The sequence below is a fragment of the Peromyscus eremicus genome, chromosome 2 (assembly GCF_949786415.1).
Source record: "Peromyscus eremicus chromosome 2, PerEre_H2_v1, whole genome shotgun sequence".
Taxonomy (NCBI): Eukaryota; Metazoa; Chordata; class Mammalia; order Rodentia; family Cricetidae; genus Peromyscus; species Peromyscus eremicus.
Genome location: NC_081417.1, coordinates 149,663,491 through 149,684,597, shown reverse-complemented (window position 1 = coordinate 149,684,597; position 21,107 = coordinate 149,663,491). Strand labels below are relative to the sequence as shown.

Below are 21,107 nucleotides of genomic sequence, written 5' to 3'. Positions count from 1 at the left end.
TTATATTTTTTTTAATTTTCAGTGAATGAAGTCAATGATTAAATATCACCATAATATAAGAAGAGATTCTAGCTGGGCGGTGGTGGCACATGTCTTTATTCCCAGAACTCAGGAGGCAGAGCCAGGCAGATCTCTGTGAGTTTGAGGCCCGCCTGGTCTACAGAGCAAGATCCAGGACAGGCACCAAAATAACAGAGAAACCCTGTCTCAAAGAGAGAGAGAGAGAGAGAGAGAGAGAGAGAGAGAGAGAGAGAGAGAGAGAGAGAGAGAAAGAGAGAGAGATTCTATTCCCTCTCTCTTTCTCATTTTTATTTTTATGTTGCGTTGTTGAGACAGAACTGTACTTTATAGCCCAGGCTGGCCCAGAACTCACTGTGTAGCTCAGACTAGCCTTGTACCATAGTTCCCGAGTTCTGGGATCACAGATGTGAGCCACAGTATCCAGCTCCATGCTCACAATCTCTTGATCAGAAATTCACCTCAATTCTCCAGACAAGCAAACAAGCATCCCTTCTTTATGCTGTTAGGTCCTCAGAGGTGGACTCCTCCCCAAGCCCCACCACACACCCTTTGCTGCCCACGGAAGTCCTTGCTGAATCTAGCTTCACGCTCCTCACCCTTCTCTCCTCTCCTGTCCCCAGGACAAAAGGCAAAAGTATGGCATGCTGCACGCTCAGGACTCCAGCAGCTCTGTTTTCTACCACTCTCAGGATGAGGGACTTGACCCAGGCAGCGAGACCTGTGCCAAAATCTTCAACTCAGAGCCGACCCAAGATGCCCATCCATGCAACGGAGACTCCCCCACCCATCACGGTTGGGCCTCTGCTTTCTGCTCTGTTTTGTTCTCTTTTCCGTGGATGCCATAATGATTGCTACCTTATAGTGAGCATTTAGTATGCGTTAAGCATTTGATAAAAAACCATCTCTGGGACCAGTTAGCAGCTATGGGTGTGGATGCAATGATACCCACTGTACAGACAAGGAGACAGAGACTGCAGAATCTCAGCAACTGGCTAAGTTCTTGGATGCTAAGGAGGGGGTCAACCTAGACCTAGGCGCCTTCATAGAGTTTGACACCCTTTTCAAAGAGGATTTACTGATTATCTGACAAAGAGCCAAGTGTGTGTGGTGGGGAGTAGAACGACCCCCCACCTGGCACCTGCCCTCCAAGGTCCCCCCCTTTAGACACAAAGGCACAACTGACCTTAACTCTGATAAAGCAGAGGGACAGAGACCGCAGTTGTGGGAACCCCAGGGAGAGAAAAGCATATAGATCATAGACAACTGAGGGCTGGCTCTTAGTCGTGGGAAGGGAGAGGAAGTGCCTGCCAGCAGAAGTCCTCAAGCAAAGCCGTGGAGGAATGGTGTTGGCTACTCATCTGGTAGTTCTAGTTTCCTCTGACCACACAGCATCTCTAAAAGGGGCTGGGAGGGGGCTGGGGAGACGGCTCAGTAGGTAAAGTGCTTGTTGAGAAAGCAAGACCCAGTGTAAAGTCCGGTGTTGAGAGGCGGACTCAGGAGGATCCAGGGGCATGCTGGTCAATCTAGCTTATCGATGGGCTCCAGTCAGTGAGAGAGCCTGTCAAGACAGTGGGCTGCTCACCTCGGCAGCACATATACCAAAATTAGAATGGTACGGAGGAGATTAGCGTGGCCCCCCGCACAAAGATGACAGGCAAATGCATGAAGCATTCCATAGGGTTGAATAAATCCAACATGAAATAAGTGCAAATAAAAGTACAAGTCATAAGAAGATTGGGGCTGGGGAAACGGCTCTGCGAATCAAGTGCTCACCACACCAGCAAGAGGGCCAGAGTCTGGACCCACAGAACAACCCATCTAAAATGCTGAGGAAGATTCCTGACGTCAACTTTGGGTCTTTTGTGTGTGCATGCACACACACACACACACACACACACACACACACACACACACACACACGATGGAGAGGATAGAAGGAGGGACAGTTGTGAGAAGATAGACCAGGGCCAGACATGGCAAGGCTTTGGTTGCTAAGGGAGACACCTGCACATATTTCTGTAAGAAAACAGGAACTAAAGACATTTCAAGCAGGAGGGCAGCATGTAAGCCCCTTTCTTTCTGCACTGCCCCCCACCCCGACAGCTCCTCTCTTTCTGCCCTTGCCCAGGTCTGGATATCTTCAGGCGACGGAGGGCATACAGCACCAACCAGATCTCCAGCCAGAAGGCCTGCCCAAGGGCCACCACAGCCAGCGATCCCACTGGGACTGCCAAGAGACACCCACTCCGAAAAGCCAAGGTGCAGGACCTTGCCAATCAGAGCAGCTCAGGGAGCCAACGGTGGCAGATTGATCTGCAGGTACCCGAGCAGCGTAGGGTGGGAGGGGGTGGGAGGAGCTTGGCTTGGCTATGGCTCACACGTAACCACAAAGATGGGGTGTTTATCACACAAACATGGAGTATCAGGTAGAAGGCAGAGTCCAGATCCAGATAATGCCAAGCCTTCTAATGATGTTGGTTTTTATTGGAAATATATTTATCAATCACCCCTCAGACTGGTCATCTCTGGCTTAGTAAGTCACTCCTCCATCCTTAACTGGACCTTTATCTGCCAACTCCAAACGACTTCCTAATCATGATGCTCACTGGTCAGTGAGCTTGCCTAGCACAGGGCACCTGTATAGACTCTTGTCATTAGGTTTTATGGTACCTGAAAGAGAGGGAGTTTGGAGACCATCTGTCCTCACTTGGTATAGATGTGGCAGTTGGAAGTCAGAGAAGTAAGCAGACTTACCCGGAATAGCCAGCCACCCTTGGACTTGACCCAGGAAGCCCTGGTCCTCAGGGTTCTTGCTTTTCCTCCATCACACTGCTGGTCCTTCCATGGCTGGACAGTCACTCAAGGCAAAGGAATAGGAGTCAGAGCCACCACAGGAAAGGTCACCAGTATCCTGTTAGGTCAGCCCTCAACAACCTCAGCATTGTTACTGTCAAGGCTCTGCCATAGGGGTTGGTCCTAAGCATGATAGAATGTCTCTGAGGTCAGGGGGATAAAACAACCCAGTTGAGACCACTATGCTAAACCGCATGATGACTTAAGCATTTTCCTCTAGACAGAAACCATTTGTCCTAAGTGTGTGGGCCAAAGCAGCTTCCCACCATCTCCAGTGTGTCTTCCCACTTCCCTACCACATCCTCTCCCAATCTACACATATGCGTGGGCCACATGCCACCTGGCCCCTGGGGACTTTCTTTTGTGTTTCTCCAGGGACCCTCAATGTTCTTGGTGTATGTTAGCTAGTCTTGGAGTCAGGCACTCTTCTCATATATTTCTGAACCCCATCTAAAGATGGGGAGAATGTAAATAGATAGGTGAGTCACCATCAGCCACCAGCCACCAGCAGATGTGGAATGGGAGCATACTCCAGGTGCGGGAGGCTTCCAGGCTTTAGTGGATGCAGGATGCAGTGCTGGCCCAATGTCTGGCTGTAGCTGGTGTTCTTCAAAGGCAGTTCCACTCACTGAGTGCCCGAGGCAGGCTAGCTCCTTTCTTCCTCCCATCTAGCTCCATCTCTTTCTCCTCTCCTGCCTGGCTGTCTCTTGCAGTCTGTCTCTCCCCAGCACTTCACTGTGTGTGTGTAGATCCCCCCAGAGACTCTGGCTGGGTGAAAAACTCGCTTGTAGATGCCTCTGTTACCATGGAAACTGTAGCAGAGTCCATTTCTATCTGACCCGTTGTGGGTGGTGGTGAGGTCAGCAGAGAATATCTCAGTGGAGGGGGTCAGAGAATCGTGCCTTGGCAGCTGCGCCCCCCGCCAGAAGTACCCTAAAGTGGCCAGTCTCCTTTTCTTTCCATACCTTGAGCTATAGGTCCTTGATTTAGAGACAGGAAGACACCCCTTCTATGGGAGGCACACCCCAATACATACCAATACATAATAATGTGACAAGATTCCCCAAGGTTTGCTGATTTCCCCCCCCCAATTCCATTACACTTGGTAAGTGGTTTTTTCTTCTCATCTTATTTACCTACCAGGTCATGTGTATGGTCTAAGAAACTGGAAATTCATTTTAGCCTAATATTTTCCATCACAAAAGTAATGCATACTACTCTGCTTTTGGAATTAAATCTTTCAAACAGTTCAGTTAGGTATAAAGTACAAATAAAGTCTCCCTCCCCTACACCAATGCACCAATGATTCCAAGTATGTCTTTCTAGAAATATCATGCACATACACGTATATACAGAACACATGTACATTTTAATAGCTGCTTATGTAAATTGTGCAATTATGCATAGTGTCTTAATGCTTTTTAAAAATAAATTTTTATTGCATTTGTTTCCTCTGTGTACACATTTGGGTGGTTGAGTGGGTGTGCATGCTTCTACCCTCATGTGGAGGTTAGAGGTCCATTCCTGAGAGTAAGTTCTCTTTCTACCATGTGGGTCCAAGGGATCAAACTCTGGATGTCAGAGTTGGTAGCAAGTACCTTTACCAACTGAGACATCTCCCTGGCCCTCTTACTGGCTTTTGAATTCATGTTTACATTCAGTAAAATTACTCTTCCTGATGAACAGTTCTCTGAGGCTGATGATCACCAAGTTCACTCTTTGTCATCATTGAGATACAAATCTGTCATAATTTAATATTTAAGGTAATTTTTCCTCAACTGTCTTCTCGCAGCTGTATGAAGAAATCCTTCTATGCAGTATTGTGTGATACTCCATTACATGGATATATCATAACCTACTCACTCTCCCCTACTGATGGAGACATAGTTTCCAGAGTTTTTTAAGTCAAGCTGTCCCTGTGTAGCCATGGCTGACCTGAGAACTCACTGTGTAGACCAAGTTGGCTTCAAACTCACAGAGATCTGCTTCCCTTGCCTCCTAAGTGCTGGGATTAAAGGCGTCACCACCTCACCCAGCTAGTCTCCTGATCTTTACTCAGACTGTCAATACTACAACAAACACACATGGCTTGCACATAGGCCCCCGAACCCCTATGGCTCCCACAGGGTTGAATTTGTAAGAGTGAAATGGCTGTCTCGGGTAGCCTGTGGATTTCAGTTGGTGATAGACAGCCCATTGTCCCAGTGTGTACCACTCCCATTTACCACCCATAAGAGACCCTGACATATTGAGCATCATCAAACATTTAGATATTGACCAATTTCCAGTATGGAAAAATGTGACTTGTTTTAACTGCCGTGGCTCTGAACATTTCCGCTTAGCTTATTGGTATGTTCGATACAAGCTACTTGTAGATGAGTGCCCACAATTCTGATTTTGTCTTTTCTCTCCAGTTACATGGGAGAGATTCTTTTCTTTTTAAGACCAGAATAAAAATAATTGTTTATTGAGTATACTGGAAGAGGGCAAATAGGCTGGGCAGTAGGTACAGTGCCACCTGTCCCTTAGGACAATGCCTCACAAGGCAAGGGGATGGGGTGTCTTCCTGTGCTTGGAAGATGTTTCCTTGTGTGTGCTTCTGGGCACATAGTTTGTGTCATGAGGAGGAGGGCAGTCCAGATTGGTCAGTAAAAGGTAAAGTCCTAGGATCTTAGCATGAGTCACCATGGATGTGCCACCCAGTCACGTAGTCAGTCCCTGCCATGCACATCAGGGCAGCCCTGGTCCAAGGCTAAAGTCACCTGGCACTGGACTGCAGTGCCCTCACAATCCTGAGTCCCATATGGTGGAAGAACTCCTTTTGTGTGTGTCCTCTGACCACACATGCTCAGTGGCACACTGCTTTACACACAAACACACATGGTAAGGAAATTAAAATGCATTTTTAAACAAACAACATGATTTTACAGAAGTCGGTGGTTGGGTGGGGCTCAAAGGATCCTGAATTCTCAGGAAACCCAGGCTATACCAAGAGCATTTTCTTAAAAAAAGAACTCCATCATACATGTTGCAAGGGCATTTCCCATATACCCCTTGGCTTTTAGACGCTTGTTTATACCAAGCCTAAGAACAGATAGATGAACTCATCAAAACAGACTGCAAAGCCGGTAAACAACACCAAACACATGCAAGCTTTGTAAGGATAGTGTAGCGAATTGATAAACCACAGAGAGCCCACTGTGTTCAGTAAACAGTGCTGAGATGTACACCATTTGGAAAATCAAAGTAAAAGCTGGTTTCTATCGCCTAACAGGAAAATAAATTGCATATGAATCAAAGACTTAAAACATACAAACAAAAATAACAAAACTTCTAGAAGATTTTTTTGGGTGGGAAAGACCTTTTAAGCGCGACATATGGGAAGACATACGGGAAAGGGTTGGTAATTTTAACTCCACACAAAAAAGGTTTTAAGCTTTATGCCAAAAAGGAAAGCGGGTGTGGAATTCTCCATGGCACACAGTTCTCTGTGCCTTGGAGTTGACCCGTGACCTGGGAGTTTTCTGGTTTCTATTTCTCATGGGTGGTGGAGACAAAGTCATGAGTTCCTGGGTCCCTGAGGGGCCTGCTCTGAGAAGAGAAAGAGCTGCGGAGCAGAGAGAGAGAGAGAGAGAGAGAGAGAGAGAGAGAGAGAGAGAGAGAGAGAGAGAGAGAGAGAGGAGAGAAGAAGGAGGAGGAGGAGGAGAGAGGAGAGAGAGAGAAGGAGGAGGAGGAAGAAGAGGATGAGGAGGAGGAAAAAGGGGAAGCATTGGGGGGTCAGAATAAGGAGGCTTTAGCCACCAGCCACCATAGGCTTCACCTCCTCCTTCTTCACTTCTCTTCTTTCCCCTCCCCCTGCTCTCTGCTGTCCTCCTTAGCCCTTACTCAACAGTGGCCATGACCTGAGCCAGGGCCCCAGACTGCACGGCCCGGGAGCCCGCAGGCCGTCCCTACTGCCTCAAGGCTGCCAACGCTCGCTGTTCTCTGGCCAGGAGCCCCAGGCCTGGAGCCCTAAAAGGGAGCTGGATCCTGGCTCCAGCCCTAAGTCTGCACCTGATAGCCGAGGCTCTGAGAACCTGGGTAAGCGTCCAAGGTCCAAGATCTGAGGGGGCAGAAAGGCTAAGGCCCAATTTCAGATGTCAGGGACAGAGGACCAGGGCCTTCCTCTGTGCCTTCGTGAAACTCTTGCTCTGAGAACCTCTCTAGTCCCATCTTATCCACTCAACCTGACTGTCCCACCCTATCAATCCAGCCCTTCAGGGACAAGCTTCCTGAAAAGCAGATCTATCCCCCACTGGGAAGTTGTCCTCTACTCCTTAAGGGGGTGGGGGGGAGGGGGAGGACTAGCTTTGACTGCACCGGGGAAGGGGTAGCATCCTCTATGGATGGCTCCCTGTCTCTGGCCTCAGGTTCAGCCCTCTTGTCCCTCCACCCACAGAGCTACTCCATCACCCCTCCACCTTGGAGACGGAGACATCCTCAGACTGGGAGCCCATGGCTGAATCGGAGGAGCAAGTCAGCCCCTGCAGGCCCGCCGCTCCCGGCCCTGTGCTGGGCAAGGCCTTGGTCAAAGGCCTGTGCGACAACCAGCGTCTGCAGTGGGAGGTGAGCTTTGAGCTGGAACCGCCGGCCCTGCAGAGGAGGGACGCGCAGGATGCCGACATGTGGAGCGAGACCTTCCACCACCTGGCAGCGCGCGCCATCATCCGAGACTTCGAGCAGCTGGCGGAGCGTGAGGACGAGATTGAGCTGGGTGAGAGCCCAGGATTGAGGAAGGGGCGGTGTGCCCATACCAGAAGCCAGCCCTTTAGCAGCACAGTGCCCCACCCACTGCCCAAGCCCTGTACCATTCCTTTCCAAAGCCCCACCCACACCCCAAGGCCCGCCCTCTAGCAGCCTAGTGCCCCACCTACTGCCCAAGATCCCCTCCCCAATCTTCAGATTCCTGCCCACACCCAAAAGTCCTCAAAGCCTTTGCTCTTGGGGTTCCAGTAACCCAACCGCTTCTCTAGGTTAGCCACCTAACCAACCAACTCCACCCAGTGTCCCCTCCCATCCCTAAATGTCCACCCTACCTGTCACCAAAGCCTTGCCCTTACCACATGCTCCTCTCTCTAGCTTCCCAGGGCCCTGCCCAGTGGCCTGTGTATGCCCACCCCTCTTCACAGCACCTCCCAATGCCAAACCCATACCCCCCAAAAAACGTTCATCCCTACCCTTCATAAAAGCCCCTCCCACAGCCTCGAAGTCTGCCCTCTGGGCACAGGTTTTGCCCACCTCCTAGATCTACCCATTCTTCATGGAAGCCACACCCGATGCCCTGCCCACTCTTGGAAAGCGGAAAGGAGGGATCCTCATTGTGCTCGAGGTCCCACTATTAATTCTTCCTCCCCTGCCTCCAACACTTACCACTGTCCCACACTCCTGCAGTGGCCAAGGCTCTCTATACTCTACACCCCTCCCCAACACATTTAATGGTGCGTGGGGTTCTATCCTCAACCGGAGGTGCCCTCCCTTCTCCAGCCCTGGCCTCCTCCATCTCTCGCACTTTGCTGGTGACCCATGCTCCTCTCTTCCTGCTGCCTCCTCTTCTGTACTCCCTCACCCCCATGCTCCCTTATACCCAGCACTTTTCTGCAGTGGCCCATGCCTGGTTCTGGAGACCCAGCAGTGACGGCGGCTCCTCTGAGACAACCTTTCCTACAGAGTCCCTAGACCTAGCCAAGACCCTGCACTCTCTCATCAGCCCCACTGACTTCCTGGTCAGCTGGGGACCCAGCTGGGGGCCAGGCTAGGTGTCTGGCCCTGTTGATGCCCTGGGAGCTTGGCTGGCATAGAACAAAGCCAGTCCATCTTTTCCCAGGGGCACCTGGCACTGGCTAACAGAGGCCAGCATTAATCAAACAATTACACAGATAATTAAGTGCTGTTCAGACACATGAATCTAAGCCATGTATAACAGGGATGGTTCGGGAGCTAATTTAGCTCAGGAACTGGGGCAGCCTTTCCCTAGAACATGACTATTGAGATCTGGATGAAACACGTTTGGAGAACAGACATAAGAGCCAATAAGAGTTACATGATCCTTTGTTCTAAGTTTATGCTTCATTTACATACTATGTGGCTTATATTTAATTTGTATTTTGGGTTAATGCGTGATACTCTTTTCTTCCTGTGAATTCTCCTCCACCCCTCATTTCCCTGGGCGGCTTCTTTTCTTCTTCTTCTTCTTCTTCTTCTTCTTCTTCTTCTTCTTCTTCTTCTTCTTCTTCTTCTTCTTTTTGGTTTTTCGAGACAGGGTTTCTCTGCGTAGTTTTGGTGCCTGTCCTGGATCTTGCTCTATAGACCAGGCTGGCCTCGAACTCAGAGAGATCCACCTAGCTCTGCCTCCTGAGTGCTGGGATTAAAGGCATGCACCACCACCGCCCAGCCTTCCCTGGGCTTCTTGAACAGCCTCAGAAGGCAACAAGCTCATAAAGAGGACTCACTATTTGGTAGAAAGGGCCTGAGCTTCCTGGTCAGGTCATACTAAATCCTAATCTCAGGTCCTTGTTAACATGCCGCATGACCCTACATGGATTCATTCTCTGGTTTTCAATCTGTGTGTGTGTGTGTGTGTGTGTGTGTGTGTGTGTGTGTGTGTGTGTGTGTATGTGGTGTATGTGTGTGTGGGGGGGTGTGGTGTGTGTGGTGTGTGTGTGTGTGTGTGTGTGTGTGTGTGGTGTGTGTGTGTGTGTGGTGTGGTGTGTGTGGTGTGTGTGTGTGGTGTGTGTGTGGTGTGTGTGTGGTGTGTGTGTGTGTGTGTGGTGTGGTGTGTGTGGTGTGTGTGTGGTGTGTGTGTGTGTGTGTGTGGTGTGGTGTGTGTGTGTGTGTGGTGTGTGTGTGTGTGTGTGGTGTGGTGTGTGTGGTGTGTGTGTGTGTGTGGTGTGTGTGTGTGTGGTGTGTGTGTGTGGTGTGTGTGTGTGTGGTGTGTGTGTGTGGTGTGTGTGTGTGTGGTGTGTGTGTGTGTGGTGTGTGTGTGTGTGTGTGGTGTGTGTGTGTGTGGTGTGGTGTGTGTGGTGTGTGGTGTGTGTGTGTGTGTGGTGTGTGGTGTGTGTGTGTGGGTGTGTGTGGTGTGTGTGTGTGTTGTGTGGTGTGGTGTGTGTGTGTGTGTTGTGTGTGTGTGTTGTGTGTGTGTGTTGTGTGTGTGGTGTGTGTGTGTGTGTGTGGTGTGTGTGTGGTGTGGTGTGTGGTGTGTTTGGATGGGAGTGGTGGGAGTGGATATGTAGATACAGAGGTCAGAGGAGGATGCTGAGTGTGACCACTCTCTTCCTTATTCCCTTGAGACAAGAGTCTCTCACCAAACTTGAAGCTTGGGACTTTTTGGCTAGGCTGCCTAGCCAGCAAGTCCATGGGTCCTCCTGTCTCCCCATCCCTTCATCCCCAGCACTGGGTTACAGGTGGCCATGGTCACACCCAGCTTTTCAGTTGTATGCTAGGGATACAAACTTGGGTCTCCATGCTTTCTTAGCAAGCACACTTACCTATGGAGCCATCTCCCTAGCCACAGATGTTCAGTCCTCTCATCAGGGTGGTAGGTCCTGTCAGGCTGGGAACCCATGAAGCCCTGTAACAAGGTTCCCATTAGTCATCTGTAAAATTCAAATATAAAATACAGACAGCGTAGACTACCATCTAAATAACCGTTATTTAAGGGAATTCACTATCTTTTATTTTAAGATAATGACTTAATTTTTTACATTAAAATACCCTTTATCTTAAAATGATGAATTTTCTTGTCTGAATGTCTTTAATTAGTACATTCACAGACTCTTGATTTTTAAGACCTATTTGATCCCAAAGAGGGAGACTGCTGCTCAAGCTCTCCTTTTAGCTTCCAGAGTCTCCAAAAATACTTTCTGAGTCCCAGCAGTGACCCTCACTCTTCCTCCCCCAGGGTCCAATCGCCGATACCAGGTGAACGCTGTGCACACCAGCAAGGCTTGCAATGTGATCAGCAAGTACACAGCCTTCGTGCCTGTGGACATAAACAAGAGGCGGTACCTGCCCACGGTGGTGAAGTACCCCAACTCTGGTAAGGCATGTACGGTGCAAGGGTGGAGCACCTCAGCGCATGGGCCTGAGTTGGGGCTGAGATACAGGAAAGAACAGCCCTGCAGACAGGGATGCCAGGCAATGCAAAAGCCAAAAGGCTCCCAGCAGGTGGCTCGGCCACCAGAGGGAAGAAGAGCAAACGCCTTTACTGTCCTTTGTGATAGAGGGTCCCAAAATGTCTAGATTGATGCAAACTAGGTACAGATGGGTCAGAGTGACAGTCACCCAGGAAGGAAAGCTTGTCCTTCCCTGCTGTTCCTGTCTTCATTTCTCTTGATGGGTTATTCTTGGAGGGAAATCAAGGGACACATAAGGTTATATGAGTTAGAACACACTAATACATGCTATGTTTTTCAAAACGTGGGTGTGAAATACTCTATCCCTGGAAGGAACATTTAAATGTTTGTTTTGATAATGTAGTGTATTCCACTGCAGGGAGCTCCCATGATCCATCAGGCCCAGCCTGGTGACACAGGCCATTCATTCTAGCTACTCAGAAGATTGACGCAGAGGATTGCAGTTCAGGAACTATCTGGGCTACACACTCAGTTTCCAAGGCTAGCCTGGGCAACTTAGCAAGACCTTGTCTCAAGATAAAAAAAGAGAGTCAGGGATGTAACTCGATGGCAGTGCTTGCCTAGTGTGGGAGTCTCTGAGGTCAGTCCCTAGAACTGACTTCTTTTGTTTTTACACCCAATCCATGTTCTAAAGCATATTTTAGATGATCTAACTTTCAGAAAAGGTTCTACGAAGTGACTCCACTATTGCCCAAAGTGACTTATTATTGGAACTCAGAGGTGGAGGCAGAAGAGGTTTAGAAACATGGCCTGAGGTCACAAAGCAGGACAGGCAGAGCTAAGCTTTGAATCCTAGTGGCCTGGTCCAGTCTGTGTTCTCCCCACGCCTCCATACTTTCTCCTAATATTTATTGCAACCTGGGACTGGCGAGATGGCTCAGCAGGCAAAGGTACCTGCTGCCAAACCTGAGGAGCGAAATGTGATCCCTGGAACCCACATGGTTTAAGGAACCGACTCCTGAAAGTTGTTCTCTGGCCCTCACATGCGTCCGGTGGCAAGCTGTGTGTGTGTGGTGTCTGTGTCCATGTGTGTCTTATCTATGATGTCTGTGTGTGTCTGTGATGTCTGTGTATATCTGTGATGTCTGTCTGTGTAGATCAGTGGTTCTCAACCTTCCTAATGCTGTGACCCTTTGATACGGTTCCTCACGTTGTGGTGACCCCCGCAACCATAAAATTATTTACGTTGCTACTTCCTAACTCTAATTTTGCTATTAATAGGAGTTGTGATGTGGATACCTGATAAGCGATCCCTATGAAAGAGGCTTGATCCATAGGTTGAGAGCCACCGGTGTGAGGGGACAATTTTCATGGTTCTTTGTTGTTCTGGTTGTTGTTGTTGTTGTTGTTTTTGTTTTGTTGTTTAACTCTAGGGTTTTTCTTTTCTGAATTCCACTTTCTTGGCATTTGCAAAGCCTTGTCCTGGGTTGGTTGGTGGCTTGTTTTGTTTTGTGTTTGTTTGCTAGTCTTATTGGAGATGGAACCTGTTGTTCAAATGCTAAACGATCTTATAATAAAAACCCTGCACCAGATATTGGGGTGAAAGCTGAAAGATCAGAGAAGCAGAATAAGCCACAGCTACCTCTCCTAGCCAACTCCTCAGCTGATCCTGTTTCCACAAATCCTCAGACTGAAAGCTTCTGAGTCCTCACCCAAAAGGCCTCAGCCAAAAAGAGACTTTAGTTCCAGTCTCCTCACGCCTCATGTACCTTTCTCTGCCCTTTCGTATCACTTCCTGGGATTAAAGGCGTGTGTGCTTCCCAAACAAAGGCATGAGATCTCAAGTGCTGGAATTAAAGATGTGTGTCACCACTGCCTGGCTCTGTTTCTCTCCTAGACTGAGTCAATCTCATGTAGTCCAGGGTGGCTTTGAACTCACAGAGATCCAAATGGATCTCTGCCTCTTGAGGGCTAGGATTAAAGGCATGTGCCACCACTGCCTGGCCTCTATGTTTAATCTAGTGGCTGGCTCTGTCCTCTGATCCTCAGGCAAGCTTTACTAGGGTACACAATATATCACCACAGGAACCCAGGGCCTTGGCTTGCTGGGTAAGCACTGTAATCCTGAGCTACAGCCTCAGGCCTGCGGTTCTTTTTTTTTTTTTTTTTTTTTTTTTTCCTTAACCAGATCTCCAGGAAGATGTTTAGAAACCAATCATGCCCTTCCTCTCTCCTTCTGCTGCCCCTCCTCTCTCCTTCCCTTTCATTCCCTTATCCATATTACCAAAATGATCCCTCATTCCTGCCTCCCCATTTCCAGCTCAGACCGCCAACGCTGGACCAGAGGCTGTGGCCCTGATGTAATGTCACTCCTGTTTCAGGGAAGCCTCTCTCTCTCTGCTCACCCAGCTCTGACCCTGTGGCTGGCATGTGTAGCACAGCCTTAGAGATCAAGGACCCAGGCCCCTTCTTACTCCAAATCCAAAAGCCCCTGTAGTCTAGCCCAACCCTCCCCACACCCCCACATGTGTGCTAAGAAACCAAAACTCCTATTTCTTAGCCTGTAAATAGCTGTCTAATGCAAAAAATAGAAACTATCAAGTCAGGAAGTGCATTCAAGGACCCTGGGTTAAATAAAGCCAGGAGCTTTCTCTGCTGCAGGAACTCTCAGAGCCCTTAAAGACACCAGGGGAACATGGGCCGCAGCTTTTCCAAATGTATTCCCCGATGAGACTATTCTTCTGTGTTTGTTCGTGTATTTGTAGACGTGTGACCATATGGGTGGGTGCATGTGGGTGTGCACATACGTGTGCGCGTGCCCACATGTGGAGGCCAGAGGTCAGCCTCAATTGTTGCTCCTCAAGTGCTGTTCGGCTGAGACAGTCTCATTGGCTGGAAGCTCAGTGAATAGGCTAGCTGGATGGATGGTAAGTCCCAGGTATCCTCCTGCCTCTGCCTCTCCAGCACTGGGATCATAGGTGTGGACCACTACACCAAGCTTTTTCATGTGGGTTCTGGGACTCGAACTCACGTCCTTACACGCTTTCCTAACTGAGCCGTCTTCCCAGAAACACAGCTTCTATTTTTAAGGAACAACTCCCAGGCTAATGTCCTCTGAGAATGAGGCCTCCTAAACACACTTTGAGAAGTTGACTTCACTCTTCTGCCTTCCAACAGCAATGCCTGAGGCTTTAAGGATTTGTGTAGGAGAGGGGGCTGGGACATTTCACAGTATGTCAGCAGTTATATTTACCTAGTAAGACAATTATCCCCATTCTCCAGATAGGGAAACTGAGGCTCGAAGTTCACATCCTCTCCAGCTAGTAAGAGATGGGGCTGGATTTCATACCCAGATTTTTCTGGCCCCAAAGCCCATGGACTTGTGTTACATCACGCTTGCCTACCTTAGGTTAATTGAAAGACGAAAGAGCCATTCCTTCACTGCCGACAGCCTTGGAAAAAATGGCAGAAACCAACAGGCTCACACCCACCTGATCGCTTTTCCTTCCTTGTCCTCCACAAAGGTGCCATGCAGCAAATGGTCAGCTTCCGGAACCTGACTCGACACTGGAAGAGCTCATCTGCTGGTGCTGGAAGATCCCAGACCGTGCTCAGAGAACACGCCTCAGCTGCAGGAGACAGCAAATTCCAGACCCTAGGTAAACGCCATCTCGTGTGCTCAGAAGTCCAGGCATCCCTACATCCAAGGCCTCGGGGACCTCTAAGCAAGGAGAGGGCAAGGCCGGGCCTCTCGGGCTCTGGAGGACTTCCATAGACACAGGGGATTGGTATAACTCCAGGACACAGCTTTGTACAGAGGCGGGAAGCAGGAAACAGCAGGCAGGGCTTTCTGTAGGGCTTTCCTGCACGGCATCCGCTCTCACCCTCAGCTGCGGCTCTCCAGCCTCTGGGTTCTCCCGACACCAAGTCCTGGGAAACCTAATGAGCAGGAGCAAGTGATGATCATAGAGACCATTCAGTCTGCCTGGGTCACACCATCTGCTGTTTCCTCGGTTCCTAGCATCTCCCTCTCGGCCTTCGACAACTGTGGCATGACCTTTGTGTGACCTTGAGCTGATTGACAGTCTGGCTGTCCTACATCTTTCACCTATGCCTGTCTTCTGGCTCTCCACAGACAGCCTGTGCTCGTCCTAACCCCTTCCCTTGCAACCCTCTATACACAGTGGGGACATCCTGCCCTCTGCTGAACATGGGGAGGACACCAGCAGCCACACCCTGACCCCAGGCAGCCGCTCACACTGTAAGAATGTTTCCTCAGAGGAAAGAGATAGTAAAGAAAGACTAGAGTATTGGATGTGCAGAGCCACTTTTCAGAATTTAGGACAACGTCTTTGTCTCTTTGTGTCCCAAGCACCAGGGACCAGCTGAGCCCAGTCACTGAGTTTCTAGAACTTTCTGGTCTAACCATTCCTTCTCTGCATCTCAGCCCTAGTCAGGCAGAGGCTTCCATGGAAATCGCAAGCCCCTTCCTTCCTGCCATGCTTTGTTCAAGGCCCGTATCTCCAGCCCCTCACCTCTTACACTACCCCTCCTCATTCCCCACCAAAGGTTATCAGTACTGCGCTGAGAAGTCCCCTGCGCTTAGCTCCATCCTCACTAATCAGAACCCCTCCCAAGCATCTCAAGGGACTTTCTGTTCCTTGGTCAAGAGAGGAGAGAAATGGGCCTCGGGGAAGCTAGTGACTCACTCCCGGTGGCAGTATGTGATGGAATCAAGGCTTGGGCTCAGTGTTTGGCAGTGAACTGTGACATTAAGTGACACTGTGTTTACCTCCTGGTTGCCTCAGTCATTCAGCCACTCCATCTCTAGTTCGCTCTTGTGCTGAGTGCTGTGGCAATGAGCCCCTTCTCATTTGGGGAGACCGAGGCTTTACTGGACATGTTTGTACACGAACCTCTTTTCTATGATTTAGAGCCTCCCTTATGTCAGCTTGGCCCATCAGTCTGACTCCAGAAGTGACAATCCCAATAGTCATCAACTTGGTTCAGCACTGAATTGGTTACTCTTGGTTCCTGTGATAAAATACCCTGAGCAGAGCAATTGAGGGAAGAAAGGACTCATCGCGGTTGGCAGTTCCAGAGGGATAGAGTCCCTCACGGTGACAAAGGCATGGAAAAGAGCAGAGGAAAACAGTGGTGGGAGCAGGAAGTTGGCTGATCACGTTTTCATCCACACACAGGAAGCAAAAAAGAAAGAAAACAGGAAATGGGGCCCGCCCTAGTGACATATATCTTCCAGTTAGACCTGACTCCAAAAGGTTCCATAACCGCCCCCCAAACTTTCCCACTAACTGGGGACCTGGGTGTTCAAATCCATGAGCCCATGGGGAACACGTCTCATTCAAACCACCACAAGCATGTTTGTGGACTATGACTAGCATGTCTATTTTATAGACAGGGAAACTGAGGCTCAAAACCTTCCGTTGAGTCGAGGCTATGTACTGGTGCCTTCTGGAAATGAACATCTCAGTGGGCACAGACCACGGGGGGGGGGGGGGGGGGCTGCGGGGAAATACCACTGCATCTAGACTCTGACTCCCATCCTAAAGCTCTCCCAGGCTTGCCTCAGATTCCCTGTGGGGTCTGTAGTTGAAGATTTCACTGAGTACATGGCTGAGTACTTAAAGCACTAAGCGTTATCTGAATGATGTCTCACTGACTCCTCCCAATGTAAGACAGGTACCCTTAGCCCCAGTTTACAATGTAAACTGATAACATTACCAAGAGCCCACTGCTTAGGGAGTGGGAGTGTTAAGTCTTTGATACCAGCATGGTAGGAAGAAAGGCAAGGTGAAGGGTGCTCAGGCCCCACTGGCCTCCTCTGTTACAGCCCTAGAAGAAAGCCCTACTTCGACCTTCAATAAACCCCTGTCCCCGGGCCGTGAGAAGCAAACCGCTGAGGAAGGTAGGTAGGCAGCTGGGGCTGGCCCTCTTTCTGTGTTAGTGGAATGTGAGAAGTACTAGGGGCAGGGAGGCGTCACCAACAGAGTGCCCAGAACTTCACTGATGTCTCAGAACCGTTAGCAAGAGATGGAGGGGATTGTCCCCAGTTTAAAAATGAAGACATTGAGGCTTGGAAGGGGGAAGCAATTTGCCCAGCGTCACTTAGCAAGTTCGTTATAGAGCTGGGCCTAGAGTTGCGGACACCCCCCCCCCCCCCCGTTCCAGCTGAGAGGCCATTGTCCCTTGGCAACCATCATGGCATCCTCCAGCAGAGTTGCCAACTCAGTGTCTAATCCAGAAATGATGTGGTTGGTGTGAAACTGTAACAGTCCCTTCAGTCACCTCCCAGAAGATGCCAGGCTCTGCCTGCAAGAACCCTATAGGCTCCCCTGCCCCTTACCCATGTCACCCTTATCCACTGCCCCTGGGGTGTAGCTGCTCAGCCAGCAGTTCACATCCTGGTACCATCTATCCATAGGCAAGCTCCTGTCCCACTCAGAACCTGTTTCCCCAGGTGGGAGGTGATTCAGTGGACAGGTCCCCTATCAAGTCTCAGTCTGTTATTCTGTGACTCTCTAGGTCCCCCTCACAACACATCCACCAGTACCCCGTCCTCCATGAAGACCTCCGAGACTCTCTTTGTATCCAAGTAAGTGGCGTTTCCTCTGAGAACATGGTGCTTGCTTTCCTTTTCCTGTCAAAGGCAGAGGCAGCCTTACCTCAATGGTGCTAAAAAGCCCGGCCACCTAAAAGATGCCACAGTGTGCTGGGTCTCAAGCTGTCTAAATATTCCCTCCATTTCCAAGGTCTCTTTAAATATAAACACCCATGGGAAGGCCAAAAATAGTTACTTTTTTCTTTGTTGTGAAAAAAAATCACCTAAGCAAAGCAATTTTCAGATGGTTTGTCTTGTGCTTACTTAGTTTGAGGGTACAGTCCATCACGGTTGGGAAGGCATGGCGGCAGGAGTGTGAGGTGGCTGGTCACATTGTATCTGCAGTAAGGACGCAGAGAGATGGATGCTGGTGTTCAGCTCGCTTTCCCCTTCTCATTCAGTCCACGACTCCAGTCCATGGGATAGTGCTGCCCACATTTAGGGTGGGTCTTCCCTCCTCCATTAGCCCAGAGAGTTGTCTCTTCCTTGGCCCTAGATCCTATCAGGTTGACAATAATAACAGTCACAACTATCTTAGGAGTTTCCCCATCCCTGGCCTTGGGTGGATACAGTATCCACAGACAGTATCCACTGACCTGATCATTACCCTGTTGTCGCTTACAAATGAGTTAGGAATGGACACTCCCCCTTCCTCCAGGCCTCCATTTCTCTGGCTGTCAAACGAGAAGATTGAGGAACACCATCTGTTGGGTCCTTCTGGCTTTGCCTTTCAGTGGCTTCTGGGCAGGCACGAGAGGGCTGGGATGACCCAGAGAACCTGTTTCTATCTACGCAGGTTGAATCTCAGCAAGCCGAGGTTGCTAACCAGAGCCGCCAAAGGCTTTCTCAGCAAATCACTGGCCAAGGCTCCAGAGCCAACTCGGGGCACCCAGAGCTTCGACTACATACCGCTGGTAAGTACCAGACCTCAGACCCCTCCCACCCAGCTCATCCCCTGTCCATGCCTTCCCCTCTTCCAAGGGAAGGAGCTCTTGTCTCTATGCCCCTATCTAAAGAAATCCTGAGCTTCCCAGAACTCCCCACCCAAGTAGCCACCAAGGCAGAGGGAACAGTCAGGAATTCCCACGTGGGGTGTCCATATTAGCCAGTGCCAGCCTCAAGATGCTTTTCTGCGCTCTGCTATCCTCGCCTTAAAAATTCATGGGACTTGGGCACAGCCGCATGTCTGTTCTCGGTACATAAAAATAAGCCTTGGAATGACTCTCAGGTGAGTAAAAGTCCCATCCTAAGGACACACCCTTGCTCCAAAAGTGGCTCTGTAGGTGGCCCAGTGTGCCATGGTGCTAGAGGAGCCTGGATCTGCAGCCTGCTGCTCAGAGTCAAGGAACAGGGCAAGCAGTGTTCTGCCACCGCTGAGTGTCCCTGAGCTTGGGGTTTGTGGGGTGTGGGAAGGAGAGGCACGGTTTGGGTACATCACCTCATGTCTCCATCCTTCCACACCCAGGCGTGTGCATGGTGTCATTTGGAATCCTCAGAAGTCCAGGGCGACTGAGCACTTACACATGCCATCACTCTGCCAGTGTTGACTGAGTCAGACTCAGCACAGACCCTGAGGAGATGGCCTTGAGTTAGATAAGTGTAGTTCCTGGAAGGAAGCACCCAGTGGAAGGCAGGGTAGGAACCGGGCAATCCCACCCTTTGAGAGCAGTGGGAGGTTCTCTTTGGTGGGAAATACAGGTATGACCCTGAGGCCTGAGGTCAGGGGTCGGGGGTATTCACAGAATGGAGTATGACTTCCTGAAGAAGGCAGTGGCTGAGCTAAGACCTGAGTCTTGAGGAGTCATGACTGAAAGCCTAGAAAGGAGACAGCTTGGCATCTGAAAAAGGAAGGGAAGGGAAGGGGAGTGCAGGAAAAAAATGGAGGCAGGTGGTGCAAGGCTTTATAAATCACACACTGGACTTAGTCTAACAGAAAACTAAGTAAATGGGAAATTGAGCAGGGACTTCAGAGAACGTGTAATCTAGGCTTTGTGGAGGGAGGTCCCTCTGAGTGCAAGACAGATGAACAGATGTGGAGGAGGAAAGAGAGAGGGGGCGGGGAACGTGTGAGGAGGCAGACAGTGGACTAAGAGAGTGATCTGTTAGGACTTAGAGAGTGACCAGTCCCCATGCAGGGATAGAGGTGAGCAGGCTAGAGTCTGCAGGACAGGTCTGCACAATCCCAGTGGCCAAGCAGAGCCTGCACAGGGTAAGAGGCAGGTATGGAGCCGGGAGAGTGAGTGAGTTTGGCTTGGAGAGTGATTAGCCCGCTATGCTGAAGGGTAAATTAAATAAGAGCATACCCAGTTGACTTGGGGTATCCCGAAAATAGGCAGAATGGGCAGGAAGAGATGAACAAGCAGACATTTCATGTGGATCCGGATTTCACGTGGCCTGGGGCTCCATGGCCTGAGAGGTCTGAGACCCACGAAGATGGCTTCCCTGCCCACAGGTGTCTCTGCAGCTGGCCTCAGGAGCCTTTCTGCTCAACCAAGCCTTCTGCGATGCCATCCAGATCCACATGGAGAAACTCAAGTGGACCTCACCCTTCATCTGCCTCCGAATGTCCCTCGTCAACCACCGGCATGATTCAAAGAACCAGAGTCCACAGCACTGCCCTGTTCCGTCATCTCCGTCCCCACCCTGTGAGGACACCTCCCTGGAGTCCCAAGCTGAAGGCAGCTCAGGCCTGGACTCAAGTGCACTGTTGGAGTTCACAGGAAAGCTGTGGGCCACCGTGGTGGCCCTCGCATGGCTGGAACACAACTCAGCTTCCTACTTCATTGAGTGGGAGCTGGTAGCTGCTAAGGCCAGCTCATGGCTGGAGCAGCAGAAGATACCCGAAGGACGCACACTGGGCGCACTCAAGGCCACCGCTCGCCAGCTGTTCGTGCTCCTGAGACACTGGGATGAGAACCTGGAATTCAATATGCTCTGTTACAACCCCAATTACGTGTAGGGGAGGGGGAGAGGGATGGGCCATTTGGGTTGGTAGGGAAACTTTTTGAAAGCTGTAGACAATATAGTGTTGCTAGAAAGAGTCTTGGACTGGCAGTGGTGGGCTTGACTTCAATCCCAACCTTGCTACCACCTACTAACTTTAGACCAGTCACTGCCCCATCAGGGCCTTAGTTTCCAATCTGTAAAACAAGAGGGTGAGATAAGGCCATGTACTAGATCTTTAAATGGACCCAATCTTCCTTTTCATTCAGACCTTCAGGCAGCTTCAGGACTTGCTGCTACTAGGCCATGGCGAGGGAAACACACACACACAGAGAGAGAGAGAGAGAGAGAGAGAGAGAGAGAGAGAGAGAGAGAGAGAGAGAGAGAGAGAGAGGAGAGAGGAGTTTTCCCTGGAGAAAGACCACGTTGGCATGCACCGGGAAGGGCAATGCCCCTCTCCAGTAAAAAGGTAGATAAGAAAATCCATCAAAGATAAGCAACCAGAACCACAAGCTTGTTCCAGGCACCAAGAAACCTTCTCTTGTTTATTGCATTGTGGG

General features: G+C 50.0%; 1 protein-coding gene and 1 non-coding gene across 2 annotated transcripts in view; both read left to right on the top strand.

Moving 5' to 3' along the window:
* Vwa5b1 (von Willebrand factor A domain containing 5B1) overlaps positions 1–20,644 on the top strand; it is a 52,296-nt gene extending 31,652 nt beyond the window's left edge. The window contains exons 13-22 of the mRNA XM_059255271.1: positions 642–813; positions 2,150–2,340; positions 6,753–6,954; positions 7,313–7,627; positions 10,811–10,948; positions 14,510–14,644; positions 16,837–16,911; positions 17,529–17,598; positions 18,401–18,518; positions 20,057–20,644. Coding sequence (XP_059111254.1) covers positions 642–813; positions 2,150–2,340; positions 6,753–6,954; positions 7,313–7,627; positions 10,811–10,948; positions 14,510–14,644; positions 16,837–16,911; positions 17,529–17,598; positions 18,401–18,518; positions 20,057–20,563 — 1,923 coding nt within the window. The 3' untranslated portion in view covers positions 20,564–20,644. The remainder of the gene's footprint in view (positions 1–641; positions 814–2,149; positions 2,341–6,752; positions 6,955–7,312; positions 7,628–10,810; positions 10,949–14,509; positions 14,645–16,836; positions 16,912–17,528; positions 17,599–18,400; positions 18,519–20,056) is intronic.
* Positions 1,596–1,703, top strand: LOC131905399 (U6 spliceosomal RNA). The gene has a single exon (XR_009377915.1). It is a non-coding gene; the product is annotated as a U6 spliceosomal RNA (small nuclear RNA).
* Positions 20,645–21,107: the final 463 nt, after the last annotated feature.